Raw genomic sequence first — 23376 nt, forward strand, 5'->3', positions numbered from 1 at the left:
GTGGAAAAGTATTGCATTCACGGTTTCTACTTTCGGCTGTGTGTGACCAAGAGGTGTAGATCACAGAACTGTAAAACTTTTCAGCAAAAAGAAACATTTTCTCTGACCCTCCTATTTTAGAAGTGAGGAAGCCAAAGTTCAGAGAGAACAGATGACTTGCCCAAAGCCCCAAGGCTGCTTGGCAGCTGTGCAGAAGACAGAGACCCAGACTTCCTGACACTGAGGTTGGTCTTCTGGTTCACTTCTCTCTCACAGCTATTAATATTATGCTCATATTATAGTCACGAGGAAGTCTTGTTGGCCGGGCATGGGGGCTCACGCCTGTAATCCCAACACTTTGGGAAACTGACGTGGGAGGATTGCTTAAGTCCAGGAGTTCAAGACCAGCTTGAGGAACATAGTGAGACCCCTTCTCCACAAAAAATAACAAATTAGCCAGGGGTGGTGGCATGCGCTTGTAGTCTTAGCTACTCAGGAGGCTGAGGCAGGAAGATCACTTGAGCCCAGGAGTCTGAGGATACAGCGAGCTATGATCGTGCCACTGCATTCCAGTCTAGATGACAGAGACTCTGTCTCAAAAAAAAAAAAAAAAAAAAGAAACAAACAAAAAACCCCACAAAAACCTTGTCTACTAACATTAAAAAAAGAGCCTTGTTTACTAACACTTGAGTACAGATCATTCCTTGACATGCTGAAACTTTGCTCTTATTCTGTAAAATATCTGCACAGTGTACTGGAAGAATCTGACCATGTGGAGATGGCATCATTGAAAAGCAACTTACAATTCTTTCATGCCTTAACTAAAGATGTAAGTTCAAGGACTGGCTTTCCTATCTGACCCAACAGTTTTGATTTCTACAGGTGCAAACCCATGCTGCCTCATAATGAATCCGGCCACACCAAAGGACTCGTATCTGGTTTGATCTGATTCTGGCAAGCAAATGCAGTACCCCGACCTGGCTCCCAGAATGCTATCTTAACATCAGATGACAGATTTTTCTCTTATTGCATTTGATAAATTTAATAAAGCCTGCGTTTCATATATGAAGTCCTTTGGGAAAATAAACAGCACCTGCAGCTTATCTCCTCCCACAGACACTGAAAAAGCAATTTCTTCTTACTGAATGTGGATGCAGCATAAGATTTCATATGTTCACGTACAGGGCTCACGTGAGGGGGGTTACTGCACAAATGGAAACACGAAGGTGCTGGGCAGCTCTCCAGCTTTACAGACTGCACATGCCTTGGTTATGTTCATATTTAAATAAGAATGAACTGGTATTTCTGAATTGGAAGAAACCTAAGGGAACATCTTTGTTCACTCCCTCATTTTAGAGATGTTGCTAAAGGAGAAATGAAGTGACTTGCTCAAGGTCAAATAGCTGAAGTCACCAGGCCAGGGTTAAGAGCCAGGCTCGTGGGCTCCTACACCAGTGCTCTTTTTCTCTGTCCTTTCTAGTAGGGTCCATGAAGAATCTGCTTGCCCGGCTCTCTCCTCTCCACTGCTGGCAACTCAGAAAATCTGGGTGTCACATAGCTTGCTCCCAAGCATGGTCAGAAATAAGAAGACAACACCAGAAAGGGGAAAGCTGCATGGGCAAGAAGACAGGAAAGAAAGAAGTGACCAAATGAAGGTGAACTCCTGGCCTGCTACAGTTCATCATTTCTACTGACAGCCTGAAAGTTAGGAAAGACACAGAAGTTGACCAGGAAATGATAAGAATTATCAGAATCTCTATTAGCTATTTTTTTAAAAAATGAAATTGCACAAGCCAGGCTGGGCAACATGGCGATACCCCATCTCTACAAAAAATATAAAAAAATTAGCTGGCCATGGTGGTATACACCACCTATAGTCTCAGCTACTTGGGGGGCTGAGGCTGGAGGATTGCTTGAGCCTGGAAGATTGAGGCTGTAGTGGGCTGAGATCACACCACTGCGCTCAAGCCTGAGTGACAAAGTGAGACCCTGTCTTAAAAAAAAAAAAAAGTTGCACAAGATTATTCTTTTGACTTCTGTTTTCTACAATATTGTGTGCCTCTGCTGAGATGGAAGCCAAGCAAGCCCTGTTGAGGAAATTTATATGGATTTTGTAGGTCGGTTATTCACTTTCTTTTCTCACAGTACAGGGAGCTTGGTTCACAGTGTTAAGAACAGAAATTGAATTTCCAGTAAGAAAACACAATAGTGTATATTGGAACTCAACACAATAGTGCATACTGGAGCTCACTTTTGAACTTTAGAATATGATAGAGCTTGACGGTACATAAGCAGGTCTACGAAACATCTATATTAACCACAATATGCTACATTTGGCAGATTCATCTGGGAGACAAATAAGGATCTCAGAAACTCATATGGTCCAAGAAAAAGATCGCTAGGTGACTCGATTTTAAATGCCCCCCGAGTTTTTAGACATAGATATGTAAATGCATACACAAGTTTCCTCTGAAAGAATGAATGATGCTTCCCTCCAGAAAGAATGGATTAAACAGCATGTTTGTATGGAGGTAGACTTTACTTTCTATTCCTGTGCTATTTTATAATAGTTATACACTCATGTATTTCTCATGTAATTTTCAAAACTTTAAAAGAAATGAAAAAAAAAATACTTAAAAGAATTACTTATGGCTAACCCATTGATCATTTAGGGATAGAATGCTGGTCTAGGAGCTGAGTGATCTGGCAAAACCTGGCTGTGTCATTTAACCTAAAAGGTTCTCTACTGATTTGTAAAATGAGGTGGCTGAATTAGATCATTTTTTTGATTCTATGATCCTTCTGGGTAAATGGGAAAGACAATTTGAATTAGATGAAGTCTAAATTAGTACTTTAAAAGAAGTATCATTTTCTAACATTAAGGTAAACTGACAGTTTCTCCAAGTTATCCTTGCCATTTTGTTCAAGGTTGCCAAAGTTGCCTTTATAAATCAGAAGAATTTATAAAGTAGGGAATGCGAAGAGTTCTGTGATATTTGGGTTGATTTTCTGGTATCCCCTTTGGAGTCCCAAGCCTTACAATGTACTATGTCCAGCAAGCACGTTTAGAGTTAAAATAGCTTGATGTGTTTTGATCATTTCATCAAAGCTACTGAAATCAATTCTATTCTTTCATTTTTTAGCTAGGTTAAAAAAAAGTTTAATTCTCCCTTGTTGAATGAACAGAACAGCTGGGGCTGGGTAGCTTTTTGTTCTCTCTTTTTGAGAGTGGGCTAAGATGGAAAGCTACTGTGTGAGGCATATCAGATTCTAGAGCACAACCAAAAGACCACATAAAGCAATTAGCCCATATTCTAAAAATGCAACAAGTAATAACTATAGGAACTTCTTAGAATTGTAATTCCCATTTCAAGGAAATACTTGAACTTCTAAGGCTTAGATGTGAGAAAACCTGTTAAATCTTTCTGGAGCACCTGGACTTACTCATGTTGTGAGCTTGCTAGCGTCTTGTTCAGGAGAGGAAAGACTGGGTGTATGGCCTTATTTCCTACTCAGGAATGAGAATGGATTTCTGCCAGGGACCCTGGGGAGGGGTTCAGGGTGAAGAAGACTTTGTCAGAAAGTCAGTTCAAGAAAGTGGAAGGTCTCAGGGATAGAGCTGAGGTCAGATTCATCCAAGGGTTGAGAAAGGTATCTGACGAGTCAGAGCCTCAGAAAATCATAAAGTGATCTAAATCCTGACCACAAACAAATGTAAATCAGAGACTGAGGGCCATGTAACTGCCTGTATCACTCCCATCCCCCTGGTCAGAGATGACACCCTCAAGGGACCCCTAAGGGCCTTTGTACTAGTTCCTGGAATCCTCTCCTAAGTTTGAGGTTACATCTGAACCAGAAGGACACATGAGGAAATGAGAGCTCCAGAGTCAAGCTGTCTGCTGAGTGAGCAGGCCACCCCGCCTCTGCTGAGCACAAAGCATCCCAAAGCCCACTGTAAAGCCCTGTTCTAAGACCGCCCAGACACATCCCCTCTGAGTATTGCTCACATTTCCTAACAGACCAGCACACTGTCTGATAGTAAAGAAATAACTATCTTGTCTCTTCTGCATGAATATAATTCCAAATCAAAGTGGAATTGCATTTTTCTCCTATATTCATAAGTTTGATAAAATGTTCTCATAGTTTCCTGCGTTTTTTTAATATGACATTTTCTTCATATCACAGCTTTAGTACTTGCCTTAATATGGCAAAATGGTAGTAATTTCTGTACTTATTTCAGGGACAAATGTGCAATGTGATTTTCAAACATTAATTTAAAGCAAATTTGCTATGCATTTTTATTCAGTCTTGAGCCTAAAGTGAAGCCTGTACTTACGCAAACAGTAAGATGAATGCCTGGATTTTAGTAAAACAGTAAAAAAAAAAAAAACTAATTAAAAGTTAAGTAGATGGGGATTTAATCTCTTCAATTTAAAATCCCTTAGCTTAGATCTCTCATTAGAAGGGCTTCATAAAAACAAGCTGTAAACATTGTCCATAATTAAACACGAATATATGATCTATGAAAAAACTTGGCCCTCAGGCCATATATATTTAAATATACAAAATTCCATTTGTATTTGATTCTCTTGCTATTATTGCTCCATCCTCCAGTGAAACGCATTTGTGTGTACAACTGTCTTGTTCCTATACCTCCACCAGGGATCATATTAAAAAATGCTTCTTCCCATAAACTGTGAAATATTAATTGATAAGCCACAGGGAACTTGCACTACAGCATGTCCTTACCAATTCATAGTTTATGGGACTGAATTATTCATCAGAATCTTTTTACATGATGTCATTGCAACCCAAGAGCTAAGAGCTGTCAGAGCACCTACAGGATAGTGATGGAGAAAAGAGAATTTTACTTATAAACCAAATAATCACCTCAACTTGATCCTTGTACTTCCCATACTCAATAATGGAAGCTTACTCTTAAGCCCTATCATTTCTGAACATGGAAAGTATTCATGCACACCCAAAATGGTCTAAATTAAGCTGCAATTCTGTGAGGTAGGAAAAAAACGCCTGGTTTGGGAGTCAGAAACTGTGAGCCTCAGTTGTACTTTACCTCTCTAGAATCATTTCTATAAATTCTAAAATGAGGGTTTGGATTAGTGAAGGGTTAAGATTTCTTTCAGCTGTAACATTTCATTAGGATTCCATAATGGTTAGAAAGTGTAAAGAGAGCAGCTGGTCTATTCTGATGCATGATAGAAATAAAAAAAAGAAAATATAATTTGCAATATTCAAGTAAATGATGCGTAATCTTCTCCCCACCCCCAAGCCTTTTGGTTCCCTTCCTGTCAGGTTTGGTATACGAAATTTTTGATCACTTAAAACAGCTGCAGTTTGTAATTAGAACAATTACCTGCTGGAGGGGTAAGAACATACAAACAAAATACAGGGACTCATCTCACCTCATGTATTCTAAAAACAAGAATTCTGAACAATGCAAGAATTTTTAGCACTACCCACTTGGGATGTTTTGAACTAATTAGTCATTTAGGTAATACTTTTAAAGTGTTATTCTACTTTGTGTTAAAAGAAGAATTAAGCCTGGTGTGGTGGTGCATGCCTGTAGTACCAGCTACTCGGGAGGCTGAGGTGGGAGGATCACTTGAGCCCAGGAGTTTGAGTCCAGCCTGGGCAGCATAGTCAGATCCTGTCCCTCAAAAAAAAAAAGTGCAATTAACCATAATTAAAATGTTCTACACAAGAAATCTTACTATAGCAGAACTTTATACCATAACATCCTCAAACATAATAGTTCTAAAACCAAATACCTTATAATTCTTCCCTCTCCTTTCTGTATTCCCTCTGAAGAGGAAGGGGTGGTGCTTATTTAGCATCTGGTTCATGGTCTGTGGATATCCTTAATGGCTGGCTTTGAATCATTTTCAAGGAGTCTGCCTTCTTGGCCTGGTATGGTAGCTCACACCTGTAATCCCAGCACTTTGGGAGGCTGAGGTGGGTGGATCACTTAGGAGTCTGAGACTAGCCTGGGCAACATGGAGAAACACTGTCTCTACTAAAAACAGAAAAATTAGCTGGGCGTGGTGGTGCATGCCTGTAGTCCCAGCTACTCGGGAGGCTGAGGTGGGAGGATCACCTGAACCTGGGATGTAGAGGTTGCAGTGAGCTGAGATCGCACCATGCCATTGCACTGCAGCCTGGGTCACAGAGCAAGACCCTGTCTCAAAAAAAAAAAGAGATTTCTGCCTTCCTTTTATTTCATTTTTATTTCAGAAGAATGACAGAATTAACTGGAACTAAGTCTAGCTTTTGTTTTTCTTCTTCTCTTTAGCAAGTTCCTTAGTTCCTTCAGTCTTTCTGCTATGTGAGCAGGGTGTTTATAAAGACAGATGATTTAAAGATGACTGAAGACAGATGTTAAATTTGAACGGTTTCTTACTTCCCTAGTTTCACAAGTTAGGGTCTTAGAAGTTGCCAAGCAGTACTAGGATGCTCCTCTAGGACCGAGGTGAGTTAATGCACAGCCTTGTACTTGCTAAGGGGGAGGGGAGAGAGACTTGGATATCTGCATATGGGTGTGTCATGGCGTACACAGGTGCAGAGAGGAGCAGGGCCCAGTGTTGCCCAGCTTTCCTGAACCATACTTCACCACCTTGGCTAATAAGAGCCACTTGCACACTGTCCAGAAAAACACAAAAGTATATATACTTAGCTGACAATGAAGGTACAATTTCCAGTGAGGAAAAACAAGAAGAGGGGCTGGAGGAAGCTGAGAATAATAAAGGTATAGTAGTATTCTTGACTTTTTGGGAAAAGGGTTGGTTTTTCTGTGTGAGGGGAATGATGTAAATATGAATAGGGGTGATACCATACTCCCACTGCAGCGTATTTTACGTCACAGTGAAATCTGTTGCTGAGAGCTACCCAATGTGGAACTCTTATTTTTTAAAAAGCTATCGTCTGTAGAAAGAAGCTAGGTACTGGCAAAACACTGCCCTCTCAAATACACTGACTCCACAGAGAACGGAGTATTTTACAACCTAAGCTGAAACACAGGATGTAATTCAGAAATCATTCCACAGGGCTGAAAGTTTCAATGTGATAAATTATTATTTTTAAACTAGGGTCACTGAATAAAATCTCACCCTGGTAAATAATGGCTGGCTCTGGACGTTACATCTCCTGCCACCATATACAGGCAGAAGACACAGTATGTCTATGTGGCTTGTCATTTCATTTGTAACAAAGTGCTAGATTCTAATGGAATTACATTTTTCATACAATATTTAATGTGATTACACTAAACATTTAGTCACCCTCACATAATTATTTAAGGGCCTAGTAGATGAAATTGTATTTCACAGAAACAAGGATAAGTTGAGATGGAGACACAGTGCCTATGCTCGGAAGTCACTGGAAAGCACCTGATCACCATAGTAAAGATGGCCAAGGGCTTCTGACCTGATTAAAATAAGGAGTCATATAAGAAATGGCTTTATTAGAAAAAATGTAGTGTACACATGGCTAATTTCTATCATCGATATACCTCTTGGCTATTTTATCATTAAAACTGGATACAGGGTTTGAACTTCTTTAGAAGTTAGTGGCATATCTTCCTATTCTGATATGTGACTTAGGGAAGGTGTTATCCTCCTGTGATAGACACCCTTTATTTCTTTTCATAATTACAAGTAATCAGTAGTTTAGCACTGGCACAAAACAGAGAGAGTATTACTTAGGTAGTGCTTTACGTGTAAGAAGTCACACTTCCAACCCCAGAATCAGGCACAGGTATGCCATCTGTAGAGTTTTAAAATCCCCTATTATCACTCAAGTCTCCCATTATTATTATTACCTAGTAGTAATTAAATTAATGTGATAATCTGTAACCTAACAAAACCTCTGAATGAAGTTTCTTTCTTCTCCCTCTTTTCCTGTTAGATGTGCAATTCCGAGCAAATGTGCAGTGTGCAGTATTGATTTCCAGCCTCCTTTTAAACTCCTTCAAGTCTGTGCTATTAAACGGAGACAACCACATCAAGATAGAGTCTGTCATAGGATTCCCTGAAGCATAGAATGAGGAGGAGACTGAGCAAACACGATCCGGGAAGGCACCAGTTGAACCAAGACAACTCTGTAAGACAAAAAACATGCAGTTTTAAACATTCATGTATCACCAGCAGACCACTACCTGTATGCCGGAAGGGATCTGCTCTGTATTAAAAAGTACTTATAATAAATGCATCCTGGAAGGCCTAGAAACTGACTTTCAATAAACAGTGACAATCTGGAGACGAAGTGATGTGTGTAATATATGACGGGGCTTCCATGTGGAATATTTTTAATCAATATTGTTCATAACTTTTCTTCATCAATTTAATCCACCTTGACTTTGGTTACAAAATAAATTACTTCAAAGAAAAAAACAATAACCTTTAAATGTTAGTTTGATAATTATTTTTTAAGTACCCTCTATCACATCACTCTTGTCCCTGTTTATAAACAGCTGATGGATTAAAAAGACAAATACGAAAATCACCTGAATTTTGGGATAACACTTGTATATATTTTGGATAGAAATATCTATTTCTCAGCAAAAACATTAAGTAGAAATCACTGTAAAATAGATTAGAAAATATATTTAAAAATAAAACATACAAAAATCAATCATAATTCTGCCCCCAAAGAGATCACTGTGAATATTTTGGCTTATTTCTTTCTAGTCTTTTTCTATACCAGCATGAATGGTTATGTATGATGCCAATTACTGGAAAACCTATAGGCATCATCTGAATGGGCAATTCTGTTGTTGTTTGATTTAATGTGTCAAGAACATGGTTCTTCAGAAATGCTCTCATGAATTCAGGACTCTCCAACAAGGCAATCTTGAGCCATTTGCTACCAACACACACTGACCACTGTGGCTGCCTCTAGCTGCTTCCTGGAGCTCCAGGGACCCTAGGGCTGTGCATCTGTTCAGCCTTCCTCTACCCCAATCCCATCTGCCAGTTAATCCCAAGGCTCTGAAGTGAATAGCTCCTTGGCATAAAGAGGTTGGCAAAGGTGGTGGGGACAACGTTTCTAGTTTAATATCCATTCAGCAGTTTCAATTAAAAAAATAAACGAGGAAAATAAGCTCCTTGGTGCCTTTTTTCTTTTATGGTCACTGTTACGGGTTTATATTTTTCCCTTTGTACTTCTACAAAATGCTAATTCTGCCTTATTCTTCAAAAGTCATCCTAAAGATTTCCACACTGCTGCTTTAGTTTAATCCATAATTCATATGGCTAAAGGAGCAATTTATGCTCAGGAATGGAAATCAGAAGACTGACTGGCAAGAAGAGGTGCTACAATACCTTTTTTTCTGTAATATGCTCACAAATATAGCCTCCCCACCTCTCAATTACTATGTTTTAAAAGTCAGACATGCTATTCTATAGTATGTAACAAAGACATGTATTTCAGTGGTATTTTTATGCAAAGCTGTTTTCTCTGCTTTACTTGGATTGAACATAGTCTAAATACTCAGAGAAGCTGTGATCTATGAGATCTTGTCTTCATTCTCATGTTTCCTGAAATGACACACTGGGCATTTTCTGCTTTTATGTTGACTATAGAACCCCTGGATTTCTGATAATTTTACTAGGCAAAAAGAAGTAGTAAAAAATTAAAAAGTAGTAAAATATAAGACAATAGCATTTTGTTTGTATTAAAAGGGAGAACTTGGACTTCAGGGTCGAATTTCAAGCAACAGATAAGTATGGTAATTGACAAAACGGTTTACAACAATGACAGATGCTAAATCTTAGAGACTGTATTTTATGGGGAACGAGAGCAACACACATAGCAACAATCAGCTTGTCCCTGCTTTTCTTAAACTGAGAAACTTGTCAAATATCGCCAAAACAGACCTTTTATTTCAGAGTTATTATTAGAATTGTAAAATCATTTATTCTACATAGGTTCAGATGAAATCTCTAAAAACGTCTCATAATTGCTCTTTAGCACCACAGTTTGTTGACTGGTTTTTACTGTGTGCCTCTCTCTGAAAAGCCAAATCCACCTCTCAATAAATGCACTTGTCTCAGTCAACTTCAAGTGTCCTTTGAAATTATTTGCCTTTTTAGAAAGCAAAAGGTCAGAGATAGAGGAACCTCTACATTTTCCTGCTGAAAACCATTCACATAAACCACTGTTTAGGCGCTCTAATAAGCAAGGAAATAACTTGCCTAAAAATCTAACTTGACTTTGCAGTTGCAAAGTCAACTGCTGTCCTTTCTGATCCTGATGTAGATGAACTAACAGAATCCTGAGCCACTGAAATTTTCGTATTATAATTCTTTTCAACTTTTAAAATAAGCATGGTTTTCTAATACTCCTTCCCTTTGCCTTTCACTAGATAAAATATAAATCCACACTTGAAGGCAGGGCCCTACAGTCTGCCCCATACTTCCACTGGGTCACTATTGTCTACTACACAGCAGTCGGAGTACTCATTCTGCCAACTTACAGTTTAGACAGGTGCTTGACCTTACTCAGTGAAGTGGGCTCTGCACCAAATGATGAGGCTCTGTTGGGACTGAATTAATTGGGATTTTGCTCATCCTCTTACCTTATTCTTCTGGAAGCACTGTTGTACTTTTCACTTCATCTTTCCCTTCAGTGATGCCATGCTTTCAGTTTCTACCACTTATAAGTACTTGTCTGTTTCCAGCTACCATCCTCCAGAAACAACTTCCTATTTTCTTTTATGATGATTTAATAAGATTGCTTCCTTTCTCACTCAAGGTGAGCAGCCAGCTGACCCCATGATTTCCCAGGATAATGCCCTGCTATCTTCATTCCACATCAATTACCCTGTAGATCTTACCATCACATTCTATTATTCTAATTCTTAGATATAAAATTACTTCTCACTAGTCCACATCTGTTGAACCTGCTCTTTGTTTTCCTGGTAACCATTAGTCAACACCTCCCACCTCTGCCAGGCCCCTGAATCTTTTGAGTGACAACACAGCTTCACATTCATGGTCAGCCACTTTAAAATGAAAGGACTGAGATAAAAATCGTGATGCTTTTAGCCAAAACCCGCTGCAAAGCTTCTAGAACAAAAAGTAACAGACAACACAAACTTCAGAATATTAAACAGAATCCATTTCAGAGCACATAAAGGATATAAGCGCATTCTCAAATTGATTTTTCTATGCGACGTTATTAGAATAAAGCATGCTATATCAACTCAATGAGATTCTCAAAACAAACACAGGAAGCAACTCAGTTTTACAAATATGCTTATATTAGGGAGCAAGTAACAACATTTTTTTTGAAAGTGACCTTGAAAAATCCAAGTCAGTAAAACTCTAAAAAACTTCTGACAAGGTTCTAGGTACCCAAAGCAGAATTGAAATAGGACGTGGAGACCCTGTGACCCAGGGCTTCACATAAGCCAGTGGCATTGGTACAGGAGCCTGAATCATATTTGCCCTCAATGACTTCAATGGCTCTAATCTGCAAGCAAATCGCCAGCAGAACCTAGCTTGCTAGGCAAGGCATTCTATTGTGGTCATTTTGGGGTTAGTCTGTATAGCCCTAAAAATTGTCTGATGTATTCACTTATCAGATAGCACACTGTAGGGGGAAAAACCCTAGTCAGGAAGTTTAGTACTTCCTTGAAAAGTGACTTTAAAAACCACAGATCCTTATGATGATTAAAATTCAGGACTTCTAGGCGGGGTGTGGTGGCTCATGCCTGTAATCTCAGCACTTTGGGAGGCCACGGCAGGTGGATTGCTTGAACTCAGGAGTTCAAGACCAGCATGGGCAACATGGTGGAACCCTATTTCTACAAAAAACACAAAAATTTAGCCAGGTTTGGTGGCACATGCCTGTGGTCCCAGCTACTTGGGAGGCTGAGGTGGGAGGATCACTTGAGGCTGGAAGGCTGATGTTGCAGTGAGCCATAATGGCGCCACTGCATTCCAGACTCGGTGACAGAGCAAGGCCCTGTCTCCCCCTATCCCTAAAAAAATCAGGCCTTCTAATCACATAATAGTTGAATTTTGACATATAATTAACTTGTGGGTGAGTTTTCAAGTTTCAAAATAACTGAATGACATATGAACACTAGCTTTAATGGGAGGGGATTCAGTTTATCATATAAAATGCTTAGGGTACTAGGCTGCAGAACTAACAGTTATTGTTAGGAAACAGTTTTACAGAATTTTTAGATTTGCAATTTATATATAATCATACCTCAGACCATAAAGAATGTGGACGGACCTCTGCTGTAGGACTTTTAGGGCAAGGTCAATTAATCCTACTGAAAACAGTTTCAACACAGATTCCACGGTTCTAGTAACTTTAGCCCTAGAGAGATGTGGATGATGTTTTCGTGTATTCATTATGCACACTCACAGATACACATATAAAAGCATTTCTTTGCAATGAAACACTAGATATTTAAATTCCTATCATCAGTCAGCTAATTATCTAGAAGAAACAAAACAAACATTGGTGGGTGCCAGCTATGCCCTGGACTAGGCTCTTTCACAGGTATCTTCTCATTAACTGCCTAAAATGTCAAAATTTAATGAGACCTTTTTCCTGGAAACCACCTTGGTGGATTAAAATTAATGATTAAAGTTTCATAGGGTACTATGCTCACTACCTGGGTGATGATGGGATCATTCGTGTCCCAAACCTCATTGTCATGCAATATACCCATGTAACAATTCTGCACATGTACTCCTTGAATCTAAAATAAACATTGAAATTATTTAAAAAATAAGTTTCACTCTTGTTCACAATAGTTACAAAGTTTAGGTGGAAACTTTTTAACATCTATATAGACATGTATAAGAATACATGGTCAGAAACCAACCAAAAAGAGGGAAGTTTTGTTTCTCCCAGCTAGATGAATCCTTGATTATATCAGAAATGGGCAGAAATAGTACTAAGTGTTTCTTCCGCTCCTTCTGCCAAAGAAATAGAATATCTGCTTGTATCTGGTCACTATGAATTTGCAAAATGAGGAATGAGCACTGATTGACGTCAGTTCCATTTAATTCACTCCAGACACCAGATGCTGTTAAACAAGTCAAACTGCAGCAGGACCCAGGAGAGTGACAGAGATAAACTACTGGCCAGGCAAAATGGTCAGGTGTGCATGAAGCTCTGTTGCAGTAAGACAGTTTAGGGCAGTTTCCATTATTGGTGTCTTCCCTGCCTTAAACTGATCAATAAAAATGTGTTTGTTATATACTAGAAGCCATAAGCAAAAGATTTATTGGGGGATAACATTATCTGGCATCTGCTGTTGTTCTTTTTAAATACTGGGAGGACAAAACTCTATTTCTAGCTGTCAGAAAAAACCATGCTCTGCTGGGCGGCACCGACCACTAAGCAAAACTGTGCCCACCAGCTGGAAAACTGCTTCTACCATCCCAGGGGGCATCACATGCTTTACCAGACAGACAGGCAATAAGCCACTTAATTTAAATTGTGATATAACTGGAGTGGATTAAAGCTGATAAGTAACGATTGTCAGACTATGCTGTTGAGAAAACTAATTGGAAGCAAAGAACCTGATTCCTGGTGATGGCGCTTTTCCCTGATGGAAGCACGTGTTTCCAGGACAACAAAGAGTGGTCTTCTGACTTCATTAATATCACTCTCCTTCATATGATAAACCAAACTTGTATCAGGTTTAGCAAAGACCTACTTTACCTGCATTACTGATTGACGGCAACAATCTAATGCACTGTTCATTATATTAAGAAATTCATCTATCCTATGGACACTTTGCGCTGGTAGGTGAAAGTGCTACGCCAGAAGTTGTCCAAAACCCAGGGATGATTCTGTTTCACAATGGCTTTGAAGTTGCTGGCCAGGTGCAGCGACTCATGCCTGTAATCCCAGCACTTTGGGAGGCTGAGGTGGGTGGACCACTTGAAGTCAGGAGTTCCAGACCAGACTGGCCAACATGGTGAAACCCCATCTCTACTAAAAATACAAAAAAATAGTCAGGCATGGTGGCATCTGCTTGTAGTCCCAGCTACTCAGGAGGCTGAGGCAGGAGAACTGCTTCAGCCTGGGAGGCAGAGGTTGCAGTGAGCTGAGATGGTGCCACTGCACTCCAGCCTGGGCAACCGAGTGAGATTCTGTCTCAAAAAAAAAAAAAGTTTCATAATTTGTTTTCCAGTCAAGGAGGTTAGCATGGTTATTATTTCAGTTATAACCCTGTCAGAAACATTCCTATAAACAATTTGGCCTCTTGGAGGTCGCATTTTAGAGCATTCCTTACATTGGGTGACTTCCTCTCATTCATCAGGCTTTAAACTCCATATACACCCCTAACATTAAATTATACCTTGTGTTAACAGAGATTCCAAGTAGTTTTTAAAAAGCAACAGACCAGAGGTTCTCAATGAGAATCTGCATATTTGAATCACCTGGGCTCCAGTCCAGGTTAATTAATTCAGAAATTCACGGGGCGGGGAGTACAGGGCCGGGCCAGGGAAAAGTGAGGGTGCACTTGAGCTACAATGCATTTTAAGAAAAGCAATTGAGGAATTTTTCTTTTACTGGCAATGCAAGCTCACATTAAGTAATTTGCCTTAGAGACTTCTCCATATAAAAACTTCTATACTGACCCAAATTTTTCTCGTAACACATTTAGACAGTAAATAAAAAATCAAATTTCTTACCTGTGTGATAAAATGTGAGAAAAAATAAAAGTACTCCCATAAATATATTACTTAAAAAAGTGACAACTCCACAAGTAATTCCTTCTGGGACTGGGTAGACAGTTTCCACAAAAAGCTCAAAAAATATAGGTACACTGCTATTCAAGAACACTCCCAGGAGAATACAGGAGGCATACAACGTCACTAAAATAAAAACACAAACATTTTAGTTTCACAGTAGTGGCCGTGAGTCATATCAGACAGATCTTTGGGGTGTTCTCCTTCCCAAGTATTGACTCAAAAATGTCTTCTCTTTTCAAAAGTAGTTGATAAAGTTTGACAAAGTTTCATACATCTGCCAGCTCTCTGCTGTGGTTTTCTGGAGTAGACACAAACCATTTTATTGCTGGATGGGTACCAGTTTATTTCCTTTATCTTTCTGGTGGATTATTCCAGAGCACAAAACAATTTACCACTATCATATAATTAAAAGGATTCTTTTCCTGCTTGGTCACACTCCTTCAGACTCATTCCATAATTTTAGAAAGAGTATGTAAAATCTAAGAATAAATGTCAGAAACATTAAATGTTACTGAAAATTACATATTTAAAGAGATTAATAATTTAAAGAGGTTAATAATTGCTTTCAAGCACAAAATAAACATTATATAGTATGTAATTTCTTGAGAAACACAACGGAATTAGTCCACAATTTTGGAATGGGTTTTAGGTCAACATTTTTTTTAAATGAGTAACTTTTCTGAAACACAGAAAAAGATTCCATCCAGAAACATACAATTAATAGTGACTAGGATCCCCAATCAAACCATAAAAAATCTATTAACACTATTCTGTGGCAAAATCTATTGAATAAGGATGTTATTCTTATAAGAAAGTCTGGGGAAATATACTACAATTAATTTTATCATTGCTACTACTGTTTCTCTATAAACCTTTGTTAATTTTAACTTGAAGGTGAAAACAGAACCCGAAAGGAAAAAATGATACCCTATTTAGAAACCTAAAACATGTCTCTAATCCTAATAAGTATATCATATTCACTGATAATAATGAGTAGAATTTATCCTAAGTTTAAGGTTACAAGGAAAATATTTTTAATAAAAATATTTGTTAAGGAAAAAACAATCCTGTATGAGAATTGCAGAAAGTAAGGAAGTTACATTAAATCTGTTATGTATTATTCACACACTCACAGAACGTATCAAATTACCAGAGTTTACCACAACTGATGCAATCATCAACAGTCCATGACATTGTTGAAGGGGTAAAAAAAAAAATAATAGTATACACTGATTTCTAATAGAATTTCTTTAATTAACCTCCACTCTTGCTTCCCCCTCCAATTACATTAGTCTTTGGGGATTATAAAATATTTAGTATATTCTGATAATACAAATAGTTGGTAATTACTTCGACTGTTTCTTTGAATAGAAGATAGATATGGAAATAGATCACAAAAGAATCACTTAGTGAATAAAGAACATACTGCTGGCCAAGGCAGTGACCAAATTATGTGCACAATTACTTGGGAAGCATCTGATAGCTATGATAAATACCATTTAAAACGTGACATAATTTTCAAGAGATTCTTTTTTTTTTTTTTAATTTTTTTTTTTTTTTTTTTGAGATGGAGTCTCGCTCTGTCGCCCAGGCTAGAGTGCAGTGGCCGGATCTCAGCTGACTGCAAGCTCCGCCTCCCGGGTTTACGCCATTCTCCTGCCTCAGCCTCCGGAGTAGCTGGGACTACAGGTGCCCACCACCTCGCCTGGCTAGTTTTTTGTATTTTTTAGTAGAGACGGGGTTTCACCGTATTAGCCAGGATGCTCTCGATCTCCTGATCTCATGATCCGCCCGTCTCGCCCTCCCAAAGTGCTGGGATTACAGGCTTGAGACACCGTGCCCAGCAAGAGATTCTTAAAAACAAAACAGAACCTAATACTTCATGTTCACAATATATCTGCTAGATGTAGATCATATAAATCATCACATTTTCTACTTACATATGACTCATTAGTAGTACCTTAGGAAATCTAGGGATGGAATATCATTGGTGGCTTCTATAGAGTATTGTATTTCCAAAACATTTTAGAATTATTTATTTACTATTATTATTAAGATGGAGTCTTGCTCTGTTGCCCAGGCTAAAGTGCAGTGGTGTGTTCTTGGCTCACTGCAACCTCTGCCTCCCGGGTTCAAGTGATTCTCCTGCTTCAGCCTCCTGAGTATTTGGGATTACAGGTGTGTGCCGCCATGCCAAGCTAAATTTTTTTTCTATTTTTAGCAGAGATTTTGCCATGTTAGCCAGGCTGGCCTCGAACTCCTGATCTCAAGTGATCCACCTGCCTCGGCCCGCCAAAGTGCTGGGATTACAGGTGTGAGCCACCGCGTCCGGCCTAGAATAATTTATTGATCAAGCTGGCATGATGGCTCATGCCTGTAATCTCTTTGGGAGACTGAGGCAGGATTGCTTGAGCCCAGGAGTTTGAGACCAGCCTGGATAACATGGTGAGACCCTGTTTCTCCAAATAATAATAATAATCATCATCATCATCATTATCAAGTTATTTTTTAAAATAAAAATTTGTTGATCAGTCAGTGGTAGTCAGAGGAAAGAGAACCATTGACCCAAACATAGATGAGCCTAAGAGTTTAAAACAAGAAAATACTGAAGTAAATAACAGGAAAAAAATCAAGCTCTTAAGGACCACCAAGTGCTACTTCTGAGTAAAGATTCCCAAATTCCAATGGAATTAGCTGTTTTTAGGAAACATGTTTTGAAATAATACTTTCTACATTTTTATTTCTGAAGGAAATGTACTCCTACATATAATTTATAATCAGACAAATTAAAATGTAATAATTGAAAAATAATCACAATCTGGTTAACAGAATAATTCTATGTGGTAAAATAATGAAAATATACTAAGAACACACTGAAAGAGAACTATCAATATAGAGTCTTGAAAAGAGAGATTTGATTTTAATGATTTTTTTTTTTAATCAAGCACGGTACAAAGAAAGGGGGATGCGATGTGTCAGAAGAGTCCAGTCTCTTCTGACACATCTCACGGGGAAGCAGTGGACTCTGTCTGAAAACCCTGAGACCTCAAGACCATACAACTCCCTTGGCCCTCATTTCATGCTTATTAAGAATCATTGGATTTTGGCTTTCTATGTATCTAAATCCTGGGAGGAACTTGGAAGATGAGGGATAAATAACTGTTGTTGGAAAGATACAGTTTTTATTGTGGTTAAACATTCCTGATGGAACTGTAAATAGTTCATCTTCTGGTGAGTAATTTGGAAATGTCTATCAAAATAAATGATGTAATTACTCTTTGACCTAGCAATTTCATGCCTAGGAATTTATCCTACTGCTATGCAGGTATAGGTATACAAAGAACACTTACCAAAAAAAAGGTAGTATGAAAAGATTCAAAACAAGCTAAATAACTCCCAATGGGGCGGTGGGGGGGGTGTTGGTTGGTTAAAAATTTGTAAAACATCCAAAGAGATATTATACAATTAAAAATGAGGCACCTCTGTATGTATTACAATAATATTAATAACATCTAAGATACATAAGTGAAAAAGGTGCTGAAAAGTATGTTATATTAAAATAAAGGGAACATACAAATTATCTGTCTGTAAATACACAGAATTCCCTAGGAGAATACAGAAGAAACTGGCAATCAGATTTGCCTTTAGAGAGGAAAACTGGGGGTCACAGGAGAGTAGTGACTTTTCACTCTATACTCTTTTTCTACTATTTGAATTTGAATTTTTTTACTATGTGTATAGCTTAGTTAATAGAATTAAAAGAAATTTCATGATGAACAAATGAATGGACAGTGGACACAACTCCACTTCACGTGAGTTTGTGAGCTCATGAGCTCAGAATTGGTTATCACCAGGTGAGCTGACCCAAAGAGCTGATGTCTATACCCAGGAGCCACATAACATAGCCTTGGCGCAGAATCCTTGACATGAAGATTCCCACTTCATTTGTTAGAATTCCCATATATGGAGGACAAATGGGCTACTATATGTAGGATAAATGGATGATACAACTTCAGAGGCCAGTAATCAAAAATTAGGTATTTTCATTCAATTGTCTCAGTATTGGTGTTTGCTTCTTGTATTACTATAAAAGTAATGACCAAGAGGTTTTTATTACACTGGATAGACATGTGGAAATCACTTGTTATTGCAATAAGTAAACAATCATAATAATTTACCCAGGAAGGGGTTAGATTAAGATCTTCATCATCAGAATGGGGGAAGGTAGCTATGTCAGGACTGATTTAATATATCCCAGTGTTCTGGGGCATGCATAAAGCAGATGCTGATTATTCCAAGTCTGAATTTGACTTCCATTTGAGTTTTCAGTTTAGAGTCTCATACATTCAGTGGGTGAATGTCATCTATTAAAAGTCAGGCAGACAAGATAATTTCCTGCTTGTCATGGAGGGTTCAAACTACATGATCATTAAATATTTCCATAACTTTGTATAATACTGATACTAAAATTATAATCAACTGCCTTTCAATTAAAAATTCAAGGTAATTCAGCAGAACAAACACAACTGAAGTGCTGATGCAGACTTTTTTTCTAATAAAAAGCTAATAAAATTTCATGGGCCTACACTTTAAATTGCAAAAAACAAAGTCCTGTGCAGCACAAACTACAGTTAAAAATGAATGTATTTCAAGCACGACTTGGATCATAACCCTGAAAGTACTCCTTCCCACCCTTGTGCCCACAACAAACGAAATTACTAAACTTTAGGGAAACAAAACTATGCATGAATACATTTTTATTAACTAAAGTTACACTAAAAACTTAGGGGATCAGTGGTTATAAAACAAATCACAGATAAGAATAAGAACTATTCTATCAATATCTAATGAGATTCTCAAGACAGCAGTAACAATTGCAACTTCATAATCTTGGATTTATATAATGTCTAAAAATATTTTTAAAACTGCTTTCACATATATTATCTTATTTGATTATCCTATCAGCTCTTTGAGGCAGGTAAAGTATTTTACAGTTGAAGTGACCAAAGTTCTGAAAGTAAAAAAACAGCTTATTTAGAAACACTGTAAATTAGCAGTGCTAATAATATGATTAAGGCCTACAGACTCTCTAGCATGTTTTCTGCCAATTCACTGTGTCAGAGTGAAAAAAACAAAAAATAACAAGGCCTGGTATTTTTTAATCCAATGGTATTGACACGAAAGGCGTATTTCCCAAATCCGTATTCAGCACAAAAGCTGGAAGTGACTGCACATTATATGACAGAACCAAAAACAAAGAATATCAAAAGGTTACAAACAAAAAGATGAATTTTAATCACAATAAATATAACACTGGCCCCAAATGTCTAAGTATAGAAGAGGGAAAACTTAGCTTAAGCCTTTCTTCAAAACGACTTATCGGATACGTATTATGTGGAGGCTGCTATGTTAGAGCAGTAAATAACCTCAGATCACTCTTACTCTAAGGAATAGGATGGACACCTGCTGCCCCAGCAACCATTTATACACACATTGTTAAGATGATAATTATATTCCTCTCTCCAAAAAAAAAAAAAAAAAAGGCATGTCTAACCAATAGAAGCAACAGCTTTGGTGCTGAATGCAGCAGGAAGTGTGCTAAATTCTAGTAAAATATTTTAAGGAGGACCCTAGCAAGCTATGATAGGTTTAGAAGAGAGTGACCCGGCAGGTCAGTGGTGTGGAATCCACATCCGATGAGGAATGGCTCTAAGAATGGTGATAGTGGTGGGAGGGATGGTTAGATTAAAAGCTAAGGTCGGACATGACAGCTGTCTTCAAATGTTTTGAGGGCTGTCAATGGAAGAGAAAGGGAGTAGACTTGTTCTCTGCGAGCTTTGTTGCTTCAAATCAGTTATAACTCACTGGGAGGATGAATGTTCTAGGCCCCAGAGCTAACAACAAAACAGGTAATGTCTTCTCTTGTGGGAGATATTCAAGTTGTAGACAGATGAACATAAGCCTGGCATGTGATAGAAGAGATTCACTTACTGAATGATAAATTATATTAGATGATGCCTAAAGTTCATTTAAGTAGATCAATAACAAATTTAAATATATGTAGGGAGGAGAACTTAACCAGGATATTAAAAACAAAAATCTTGCCAGGCATAGGGCTCACATCTGTAATACCAACATTTTGGGAGGCCAAGGTGGGCAAATCGCTTAAGCTCAGGAGTTTGAGACTAGCCTGGACAATGTGGCGAAACCCCATCTCTACAAAAAAAAAAAAAAAAAAAGAAAGTTAGCTGGGTGTGGTGGCACACGCTGTAGTCGCTAACTTGGGAGGCTGAGGTGGGAGGATAGCTTCAGCCTGGTAGGTCAAGGGTACTGTGAGCCAAGGTCGCACCAGTGCACTCCAGCTTGGACAACAGAGTGAGACTGTTTCAGAAGAAAAACAAAAAACCAAAAAATCAAAAAACCTGTAGGTGCTTCTTGGTGGAAAAGAATAATAGAAGATTTGCTTAGAGGTTTATGAAGAAATAAGTAGCATTATAAAATAACACAACACATTTTTATTATAAATTATCTTAAGGAGTAGAATCAAGAAATTTCTCTGAAAGTTAGGCTTATAACATTAATATACTTTACTGGACAAACTTTTATTATTGTGCATACTGACTGAACTTTTATTTCACGATGAAGTTAGGAAAGTTAACTGGGAATTACTAGATTAGACCTTTATTACAACTATTTCACAATCCAATTAAACTTGAATAAATGAAAATACACCTTTTGCAAATGAAGGTACATATAAAGAGAAACAATAAGCAGCCAGAAGAAACATTCACAGTGTTTGCTAACTACATAGCTTTTCCATAGGTTTTGAGTGTGCTGAATACATAGAATATACATGTATGTGTGTACACACACACACAGATACACTTTTCTATATCACTGAGCTGTACCTCTTCTCTCAGCATCACATTTCTTCCTAAAAAAAGTGACTGCTGTGGCCTTCATAATCTACCGCTGATTAAAATACGCAGTATATGCAACTGCGGTTCCAAAAGAGGATGAGGTATATTTTGCTGCAATGTACTATTAAATCATGGAACACTCACTGATGCCTAGTCAAGCCCTTCAACTCTAAGAAACACAGAATCTGCTGGAAGACTTATTTCTCTTCTTGAAAATCTCCATAGATAAACATTATATGATCTTCCTCCGCATTTAATGATCTTACATTAAGATTTTTCACAAATCCATTCTCTTCTTTTAATCCATATTCTACTTTTTCTTTCTTGAGCAGTCTGTCATAAGCACAAGACTTTGTCACTTTTAGTCCATAAAATTGAAGAGTAGTTAAGAACAGAGGCCAAATATATGAAAATATAGCAAGAAGATTACTCTCTAGCCTATACATGTTGCATGCCTTTTTTTTTTTTTTTTAAGAGACAGGATCTCACTCTGTCATCCAGGTTGGAATGCAGTGGTCATGGCTCACTATAGCCATGAACTCCCAGGTTCCAGTGATCCTCCCACCTCAGCCCCCTGAATAGCTAGGATTATAGGCACATGCCATGCCATCTGGTAATTTTTTTATTTTTTGTAGGGACATGGCCTCACTATGTTGCTCAGGCTGATCTCAAACTCCTAGCCTCAAGTGATCCTACTGCCTTGGCCTCCCAAAGTGCTGGGATTATAGGTGTAAGCCACTGACCCAGCTGTTGCATGCCTTTCAATACAACCGGGTATGTTTCCTTTCTTTAAAATAACACCTGAAGTCACCTTGTGGTCAGCTGTCACTTCCTGGGGGCTTCTGTCTAGCTAGTTGTCCTTCCTTACTTCCCCACCCAGCATGTTTCTGATATCACTGTCATACCATTCTAGTACCTTTAGATGAAATTAGATAAATAATCTCTCCCAAGGCAACTTCTGTCAAACAGTCAAATTATACTGTTTCAGTAAACTCAACGAAGTGCTAACATTTTTCAAAATGCCATTTTCAAAGCATTCATCTGTTCAGTACAAAACGACTTGGTGATTTGTGGCTAACAGGGCTGCTAGACATCTAGTTCTCAGATAAGATGAATAATGTGTTTTCACAATTTTGTTTACTGCATAAACTTCAAGATTTTGAAACTCATGTTATCTAGTCATGAGGTTATTTATTCGCACTATTCTAAGTACTTCAATTAATAAAGACATAATGCAATTTTAAATATTCTGAGTTTCCCTAAGGAAAAGACTCCAAGAGGATGTATGTAAGCAAATAAATGTATCAAAACAGTATGCTCTGGGATAGACTGGAATGACCCATATTTTCTTCTGTAAAGATGGTAACAATAATATCACAACCAGTGAACTACAGAAAGATTGCAATAGAAAGTTTTAATGAGGTTGGGCGTGGTGACTCACTCCTGTAATCCCAGCTACTTGGGAGGCTGAGGCATGAGAACCACTTGAACCTGGGAGATGGAAGTTGCAGGGAGCTGAAATTGCGCCACTGCACTCCAGTGTGGGTGACAGAGTGAGACTGTCTAAAAAAAAAAAAGTTTTAATGAGACAGCAGTAGCACTTATAACACATGGGTTGAACAAAATTAACTAGCTTTCCATTTATTAAACAGTTTAAATTAGTGCATATATTTATAAATACATTTCATGTAGAGTCTTCTGATATATAAAAAGCCATAATAGAAATTCTAAGT

General features: G+C 38.1%; 1 protein-coding gene across 1 annotated transcript in view; it reads right to left on the bottom strand.

Annotated features, from left to right (window-relative positions):
* Positions 1 to 6375: 6375 nt before the first annotated feature.
* The window catches only part of SLC49A4 (solute carrier family 49 member 4), an 86266-nt gene continuing 69265 nt past the window's right edge, over positions 6376 to 23376 (bottom strand). The window contains exons 8-9 of the mRNA XM_033211018.1: positions 14664 to 14846; positions 6376 to 8092 (exon numbers count right to left, since the gene is read on the bottom strand). Of these exons, the coding sequence (XP_033066909.1) occupies positions 7977 to 8092; positions 14664 to 14846 (299 nt within the window). The 3' untranslated portion in view covers positions 6376 to 7976. The remainder of the gene's footprint in view (positions 8093 to 14663; positions 14847 to 23376) is intronic.

The sequence above is a fragment of the Trachypithecus francoisi genome, unplaced genomic scaffold (genome assembly GCF_009764315.1).
Source record: "Trachypithecus francoisi isolate TF-2019V2 unplaced genomic scaffold, Tfra_2.0 Lachesis_group0, whole genome shotgun sequence".
Taxonomy (NCBI): Eukaryota; Metazoa; Chordata; class Mammalia; order Primates; family Cercopithecidae; genus Trachypithecus; species Trachypithecus francoisi.